The sequence below is a fragment of the Rhinichthys klamathensis genome, unplaced genomic scaffold (genome assembly GCF_029890125.1).
Source record: "Rhinichthys klamathensis goyatoka isolate OS25496 unplaced genomic scaffold, OSU_Roscu_1.1 h1tg000177l_1, whole genome shotgun sequence".
Classification (NCBI taxonomy): domain Eukaryota; kingdom Metazoa; phylum Chordata; class Actinopteri; order Cypriniformes; family Leuciscidae; genus Rhinichthys; species Rhinichthys klamathensis.
In genome coordinates this window covers 503,562-512,946 of record NW_026606706.1, presented here as the reverse complement: position 1 = coordinate 512,946, position 9,385 = coordinate 503,562, and the positions used below count along the sequence as shown (strand labels likewise).

Below are 9,385 nucleotides of genomic sequence, written 5' to 3'. Positions count from 1 at the left end.
ACATTAAATATACATTTATTCTTATTACAGGTACAAGAGCAGTGAGAGATTTTGTCTTTTTTGTAATTTGGATGCTGTCACTTTAAGACCGACTGCACGGATTGTGCTTTTTCTTTCTGAACTGTTTACATTCACTTAATGCGTTAATTATACCTGCAAATGCATGGTCACTTTGACACAATACTGTGTATGTGTATTTAACCGTTCAAACCCGTTTAGGTGGCAAAAAGCACTTGGTTCAGTTCTCACGTGCTTTATTAGCAGCGGCTTCATCAGTTCAGTTCTCTTTCGCTGCTAATTGTGCTTCAATAGTTTAAAATCACTTGTTTTTAAACTGCAATGCTTAAAAATGCATGTAAACGATAAGCTTTCTTGACCATGCAGCACAGCAACGTCATGCGAGACAATAGTTTAAAATATCTACCGGTTGACAAATTTCTACCGGTTAATCGTGTATACCGGTATATCGCTCGCTCACCCCTAAATCAGTATAGGCAAGTTCATGTGTTTAGTTGGTAGAGGTTCACCTACTATTTAAATGGATAATGTCACACTTAATTGTCAGTGTGATTGTCAAGTTTATGGTCCTGAGGCACTAATGCTAGGAAGTTAGGAACCATTGAGGAACACGATTTTTTTTTTTTTTTTTTGGGGGGGTGTTATGATTGTTCACTTTTATGTACTGTCTCAGACTACCTACTCTATAATGCTTGTGATATTCTCTTTAAACTCGGGTAAAATCACAAAACCATCACATACCTTTAAAGGATGAGACTTCGGTGAAAAAGAGTGACTGATTGTAAGGATGGAATATCACTGAATGAATCAGTGATTGATTCTGAATCTATTTCTGACTGGAATCTCATTCTGTGGAATCACAGATTTGAGTCACCTGGTTTCTTGGTATCTTACGAGTGCTGTTCCTCATCATTTCACTGCAGGTGTTTTTGTCATTTCAACTATTTTCTTTATACTGAAAAGATCAAATGAAAAACTCCAGAACAAATTCTATCATGATCTAAGACAAATGTGCAATAATATTTAAACAGCATCACAAAATATTATCTACCGACTGAGAACCGATAAGTTGAAACATAAAAATAACAATCCAGAGGTAAGAAATGTGTTATTTTTAGTCTCATACAGTCGCTCAACTGCATTTCTTCTTCTTGTTTATAGTTTAAAAACATGGCTGCCATTAGTCACTCAATAGCACACTGCTCCTCTCTTTCTGACTGCTTCTTAAGCTCATGTGGATTTTGTCATTCCCAAACACGTCTTTGGAGGAGCCTTCGGGAGAGGTCCTGACCACGCTCGAGAAGGACATGCTGACTTGTTTTCTGAGCAGTCTGAGTACCTTCTTCTTGTATCCTTTGCAGGCAAAGAAGTAGATGAAGGGGTCGAGGCATGAATTGAGATTCATCAGACAGACGGTGATGTGAAGGGAGATCTGAAAGTCGTGCAGTTCTGAGCAGTCTGGCTCGTACCGTAGCTTTCTGATCATGTACTGCAGGAGGTCGATGTGGTATGGACTGTAGCACACCACGAACACCAGAATGACGGTGCAAATCACGCCGATGGCTTTACGACTGCGACCCGACCTCTCTGTCAGTTTATTGGACTTGGCCAGGATGCGGAGCTTGGAGCACAGTGCCGAATAGCATACCAGGATGATTATGACAGGAATGCCGAAGCCGAGCAACACGGCACCGATGAGCATGACAGGCAGGTTGTCGATTTTCTCAAAGTTGGGATACTCCATACATGTTATGTGACCACTTTGCTCGTTGTTCGTCATGGGCATTGACAGCAAAGGCAGTGTCTGCATCAACACCATGACCCATACGGCCACACAAATGTACTGCACCTTCTGAACCTTCCGGAAGCGGGAGAAGCGCAGCGGCAGCACCACTGCAATGAAACGGTCCACGCTTAAACAAGTCATGAAGTTGACGCCAGCGTACATGTTGATGTAGAACAGCAGAGCCATGGCTTTGCATAAACCCTCCCCCATTGGCCAGTGAAATCCCATAGCATAGTAAACCACACGCAAGGGCAGAGCTAATGAAAACAAGATGTCTGACACCACCAGGTTGGCTGAATACAAAGTTGTGGAGTTGATTTTTTTAAAATTCGGCCAAATGACATGCAAAGCCAACACATTGCCCAGCAGTCCCAAAATGCAAATCAGAGAATACACTGCAGGCAGGAAATACTGTGCCCAACCACGATGGTCGTACAGGTTGGTACAGATGCCAGAGTCATTGCGAGTTGAGTTTGTAGCTGCTACCATCTCCATGAGGTCAGTTATGATATCTGAAGAAGGGAAAACAGATACATTACTACAGAACTGAGATATCACAATCAATGCTTGTATCAGGTTTCATGGTGTTGTTTCACTAAGGAAGTGTAACCCTTTTGCGTCCTTTTTTGTAACGGGCATAAATGGCAAAGGAAACATCACAAGCAACCTGCGGTTTCAAAGCACTTGCTCGCCCCCAAACTCATTACGATGATGTTTTTATGATCGACTGAAATTATTTTAACGCGTATGTACGGAAGTTTGAAGTTTTTATGTCAATCATCAGCGCAAATGCTTAGAATAGTGGTCCAGACAAGCAGCAAAAGGTGTTTCCTGTCAGTCCTATACAACTGCCCGAATTACCCTCACAAAGACCTTGACTGCAAGAAAAACATGTCTGGGTAGAAAACAATTCTCTGTGATGGGGTAATGGTGATTGTGTAATGGCTAGTGTACTTCTGCAAAGCCAATAACTGCTTTTAGGAAGTTTTTATATAGTACATTTTAATAGTAAATCCAAGTTTTGCTTTAAAAAAAAGAATATACTGCTTTAGCATGCTGCAATAATTCACATTTTTTTCACTCTTTAGTGGTAACCTTGCTATTCATAGATTTAATCACGATTTGCAGTATTTTAATGAGTTAGAAGTAAGATCTTTTCATCCATGTGCCAGTACACTCAGTACTCACATGCTCTGAAGATTTCCATTTGTATTCGCATTCATCTTTTTACTTATATTATGCAAGCTGAATATATATATATAGGCTATATACAAATATACATATATATACAAAGTCTGAATACTTCAAAAAAGATTATTATAAAAGCATATGTACTTACCAACACTTTCTTTTGCTCCAGTTTTTGTGCTTCTGTTTTGTCAAGTGATCTGATCATGGCAGTGTCAAAAGTGGCACCTCCTGGTCCGGCATTAACCACGTTTTCTAGCACACCCCATGCGATGAAATACTGTTTCCAGCCTGCTTTTGTAACCATGACGACTGACAATTTCCTGTATTGCTGATCAAGATCTGCCCATTTTTCTTTTTCTCAGTGTTTTGCATTTGAGTGAGGACCTCTCACTGTCACATGTTAATTGCCATCCTACACGTGTTCCACTGAGGTTTCAGAAAAATGAAACTCATCAGGACTTAATAACCCTTATTAATGGTTACTTTAATCATTTCATTTGGTTACTAAAATTGTGTAAATTGTGACACAACTGACAAGAACATCAGTAGAAAAGAAAGAGAGAATGATTAATATATATATATATATATATATATATATATATATATATATATATATATATATATATATATATATATTATTGTTATTTTAAAAAAACATATTTATATACATGTATTTATGAGCAGGAAAGAATCCGGCTTCATTTAGTATATAGTTTCATATGTGAATTGGGATGTTACATTTTTCACATGTTTCATCTGTTTAAATAAAATGTGTGATTTTGATTCTTTATAATGCGGTTTGCAACATTAACGGGTGTGACAGCAGTTGTGAAAGTGCACAGTTCTTCGTTCTATTGTTAGAATTTGAAATTTACATCTGCAAGCTTTTGAAAGACTTCCCTGTTCACTTTGAAACATCCTATATGCACCTGTAGGCATTTGTTACAACCACTTAAAACAAAATGTAGATGAATCAAAGAACACTAATGCCTGCTTTGTGGTTGTACTTAACTACGGTAGCTGGTGAGACGAGTAGTAACGTATGGCGTAAAGGTTGAGAATACAGGTTGCATTCCATGATTTTGTTCTTCACAATTTCTAATATCAAATGAAACAGTGTTTATGACTGGATTTTTCTAAATGTCTTGTATATTCCTTAATATCGAGGAAGTATATTCTCAGTAATACATATGAGATCGATGACAAAGACATCCACAAAAAATTTTTTTTTAATTATTTTTTAATTAACGGTGTTTAAAATACTTTCAGAGCTTACTTCTAACAAACAGAAATTAAAAAAGGTTATTTCCGGCTACTGGTCGCTGCTGTCACCAAAGCTACCATCCTAGCTTTTGAGAGGATGTGGCTTTTGAGAAATCTTTCTTTTTTCTGCTAAACACACTTTAAATGTGCGCAATCAAAATTTGTAATCTTCACTCCATGTTATGCACATGGACTGTACAGCTAAAGTAAAGCAATGACTAATTTATTCCTGTGAGGTCACCTTTTACTTGCGTAGATATGTGGTTGGTTAGACAGAACGTTTACAAAACAACTTCGATCCTCAATGAGCAGAGTCCTATTTTATATATTTGCACAAAAAGTCTCTGAAATATGTGTGCATTGCAAATATCACTGCACTCTAACTTTAAAGTTTGGGTTCTAACTATTCAATGTCCAATTACAACGCATAAAAAAATCTGTCAAATTCAGCTCTTCCATGAATATCTTAAAGGTGAGATGTTTGTTTTATAGTTTAACCTGTGACAGTGATGCAGGAAACCTGAAATAAATGGCTTCAGTTTCTGCTGTCTACGGGTTGACCCCTGTTCCAAAAGCACTGCGGCACCTGCCGCTTCTGCACACCCGAGGTGACAACTCAAAAACACATTTTTCAAATGTGTAAGCAATAACCCCTCACATCAAGGGCACTGCATATGTAGCTGTTAACTATTTCCCGATGATGTTTTTCATATGTCTCAGGGTGTTTTTCACACCCACCGAGGGCTCCAGAACTCTCTTCAACTGTTGAACTTACCCTATGACTTACAGTCATATTGTTTCATTGGCATATTTTATTATTTTAGCTTTGTTTAGTTGGGAAGGTTGTAGTTTTGAACCCATCAAGGGTTGGTCCATGAACCGCTTGAGCATGACATGACTCTTCACTTTATATTACTGCTTAAAGATTGAATATATCAAAAGTGTGCTGTAAGTCAAAACACTCTATGTACGAACATCTCTTAGTGTTTCATGAGCCAGCGTCTGTGTCTGAAAGGAAGAACAGGACAGTGTGTGACTTGATGAGTCAAACACACATGAAAAACCAGACATAATGTGTCTGCTTGACTATTTAACTCAGAGCCGATGCTTTTAAAACCATGCAGACAGATTTGTTCCTGTTAGAGTCATGTAAAAAAACAAAATGCCAATACATATATTTTATAATAAATTCCTTGCTGCATTTTTGTCATGACAATATCATTTGGCCCACAAACACCACAGAGACTGGCAAAATGACAGCTGAATTTGTTTGATATCTTAAGCACACTAAAAAGTTTCAGTTTCGACTCATAGCAAAAGAGAGCTCCGTGTTTTGAGTGTCGGCAATGCACTTTTTTTTTTTACCCAGACTTATTGACACAGAATCGGTTTAAGTTTAAAAGACAGTCACCTCATAGTGAGATTCTTCTAAAAGACCATACAGACGATGATGATTCTTTTCTTGAAATTCAATGCAGGTTGTATTGAAATGTGATGCAAATTGTCTGCTTTCAGGATATCTGGGATAAAGGTTAACAGATTGGCAGTTGTTGTTGACTTTTTTCTTGTTGGTCAGTGAACGCATGAGGTAGTGTCAAGGACTTGTGAATTGTAAGAGGAAATCCGTTTCAAACCCTGCTGAACAGCTTAAGGATATACATTTTTGCATGTTGAAAACATTTTTTGTGTATGAGTTTTTGAAATTTAAATCCTTGACCTTGCCTCATATCCTTGCATCAAGAGGCACAGAGTGTGTTGGAGCACAGATGATTCTTTAGACGGATGTCTTTCGTTGACGTAATGTTTTTTTGTTTACTCACTTTTTTGTCGTTGTTTTTTGTAAAAAAAAAAAATACAATTGAAAAATACAATTGAATAATACAATTATGATTTAGTTTACGATTTAGTTTAATTTACACTTCATGAATTAAAGCTGCAGTCCGTAGCTTTTTTGGGGTTAAAAATTATCCAAAATACATATTTGAGAAAATACATAACCAGCCAGTGTTCAAAACTATCTGCTTGCCTTAACTCGATTCAAAGCGGTAAGCTTGTAATAATGTTTTTAATTCCAGTGGTACTGGTGGATTTCCGCGGGAGATTCGAGCATGTCTTTGCGTCATTACGTCACATCTGTACACATAAAGAAGAAGTCTCGGCTAGTAGGCTATATTGGTGTGAGGATGTTGGAGGTGGAGATTTATAGCCTTTTCTCACAGCACTTGATATAATTAAACAACTTATCAATTTGATGGTGGAGCCAGAAAGGTTCAAACGACAATCGCAGTGACAACAGATTCACCCGCTGTAAAATGCAAAAGACTTCGTTCGGACTTCGGTGTGGCTACAGAAAAAAAGAGACTGCAACCGGCCCATGCGAAAACAAGGATACATATCGGAAGGACATTACATGTAGTCACGCAATGCTGACATTGTTAACATTAACAATTTGAGAACAAAATATAATTTGCACGGTTTTGCGTGATATGATAAGCGATTGTTAGATTTAATCAGCGCGATTTACTGCAATGTCAGAACCAGAACAAAAGTGGATGTTTCTTACTAGTTCAGATGACATTTTCCGGTGAAAATTATTAGGTTTGTCATACTTCCAAAAAGAATAATCTGTGATTCTGAATGCCAGTATCCACACCGGCGCGGTGACTGACAGCTGCACATTCTCCTCAAACATTGTGTTCATCCGCGCTACATAAAAAGTACATAATTTTGCTCTGACCAAAGTGATTTGAATTCACCTGACGTAGTAGTTATGACTTCCCAACGTATAAATACAAACTTCCTAGGAGGATTTAAACATATCACAAGTCTAATGTGTCTCTTGTGTGTAGACAACGGTTATTATATTATAGTCATTATAAACATTTCAGGGTGCTAATGAGGTACAGTTTAACAATATTGTGGAATGTGGATCAATACCTGTGAGCACAAAACCTGCTTTTAAAATGACCGCTTTATAAAATGTAAGTGTTTCAACAGAAAATCACAGTTCTTTAAAAACACATTTACATTTTGTTAACAGAAAACATAGCAAAATGTTCCAAATTACACATTATAAATACATTCCATATAAAACAAGAAAATATGAATAATTAAAAGGATAGTTCACCCAAAAAATAAACATTGTCATCAATTAGTCAATGTCTTTACAAACTCATCTTCAAAGCACAAATTAAGATATTTTAATGAAATCTGAGAGATTTCTGTCCCTCCATTGAAAGTTATCCAAAAATCTGACACTTTAAAATGTTCAGAAAGTAAAATAAATCCATATGAATCAAGCTGTTTAATCCAAGACTTCTGAAGAGACACAATCGCATTATATTATGAACAGATTTCACATATAAACATTTACCAGCGAGCGTACATAGAGCACTCAAATATGGTAAACGGAAGCTTGACGCGCGAGAACAAACCTCTCTGAAAAATTCTGCCTTTAGACGATACATTTCAAGGTAGGAAGAAGGCATCCAGGCACGTCCGACCGAATCCACTATAGCTTCACTACATGGGCTACCTTCATCTGATCGATTTTTGAAGGCAGCATAGATGTATCCTTCACTGCCTATGAGATATCCCACAATCCTGTGTGTTCCATTCCGTGACAGTTGAGCTAAAAAATAATTATGACATCGATTGGTGGTCAGTTTGTGTGTAAATGCAAATTTTTTAACAACTTTTTCCACTTTTGATGTTATTTAGCGAGAAATTACTAAATATTCACTTAGTTATCACCAAAGCTCACGCTATTTTATTGTAGATCATTAAACCGTTATGCTTCCTCAGAAACCTGGGCTAAACCTGGGTATGCACATGCACAAACGCTGCCTGCAAACTCATTGCCTGATATAGGGCAGCAAGGCAACACGTCAGATGCCTTTCAGATGTAGCCTGGTTTTTGTGGAAGCTCAAATGCCCTGACACGGACACGCGAGAGAATGAACCTCAGTGGTTCTTGCACGTCAAGCAAGCATGCTTGAGCTTCTGTTTACCAAATTTCAATTCATTGATTATATGGATTTCTTTTACAATCCCTTTAAGAAGAGTTATGTTTTGAAGAGTCACAGTTTTAGGGTGAATAGACTCTCAGAGGAAGGGCAGAAATCTCTCAGATTTCATTAAAAATATCTTCATTTGTGTTTCGATGATAAACAAAAGTCTCAGGCATGAGGGTGAGTAATTGACAGAATTGTCATTTTTGGTGAACTGTGAAGTAACTCACCATGTTGTGCTGTGTTATAGTGCCGCTAGGGGTAGTACATTTAACATTTACATTTAATCATTTAGTAATAAGCACTAATAAGCATTATACTGCCAATTTTTGCTTTCTCAGGCCTGCACATCAGTGATCAAACTGAGCTTGTTCAACAGCCTGTCAGCGTTACCTTCACCACCTTTTTAAGTTTGACATGTTGTGTTGCTTATACTAAATGGTCTGACTCTGAACAAAGCTTGACTATATTGTTTTTCTTTTGTAATTATTTTTTTTCTACATTACATTAAACTTTAAGATTCCGACAAAATGGAAGTTGTATAAAATGCCATGCATTATAATGGTGGCAAAGAAAAGATTGCAACACATCAGCAGGAAGCTAGAGCTTGTGGTTAGGAGTTCTTGCTGAGTTCACACAACTGGGTGTTGGTTTGGCTAGTGAATGAAAAACATGTTTACCATGGTATCCAGTACCATTTTACCATTTTGTAGGGACAGAAAACAGTAATTTCTGGTGTCATTCATGCTATCATGCAAGATAAAGTAGTTGGTTTATGCCAGTGTTTTTGGAAATCTATTAAAAAACACCCATTTATTTATTTTCAAAAACCTAATTACTGAACTGAGTTTTGCATTTCATAGATGGGAAACAGTAACATGAAAGGTTGGCCAAGGTATTAGGTGCTGGAGTATTTTTCTTTAGATGCACTGCTTCCATTGTTTTTTTATGTTATTGTGGGTGTCATGGCAGTGGGTTGTGTCTTCATTGTAGCAGATACGTTCAGGAAATTTGTGTTTCTGATAACTGTTTTTTTTGTTTTGGTTGCTTCCTGTCTAAAAGGCTAGTAGGTGCCATCCCCTTTGCCCTTTGCCCGTGAGGAGGGCTTCCCCTGCTC

At 37.4% G+C, this 9,385-nt stretch overlaps 1 protein-coding gene across 2 annotated transcripts; it reads right to left on the bottom strand.

The window, feature by feature from the left end:
- Positions 1-901: 901 nt before the first annotated feature.
- gpr183a (G protein-coupled receptor 183a) lies at positions 902-8,545 on the bottom strand. Of its 2 annotated transcripts, none has more exons than XM_056260646.1 (2): positions 8,522-8,545; positions 902-2,293 (listed from the first exon to the last, which is right to left on the bottom strand). In XM_056260646.1, the coding sequence occupies exons 1-2, from the start codon at positions 8,543-8,545 to the stop codon at positions 1,199-1,201; spliced, it is 1,119 nt and encodes a 372-aa protein (XP_056116621.1). In that variant the 3' UTR covers positions 902-1,198. The 2 variants fall into 2 exon arrangements, with proteins under 2 accessions (XP_056116621.1, XP_056116620.1); XM_056260645.1 differs by lacking the exon at positions 8,522-8,545 and adding an exon at positions 3,144-3,415 and having other exon boundaries at positions 902-2,316.
- Positions 8,546-9,385: the final 840 nt, after the last annotated feature.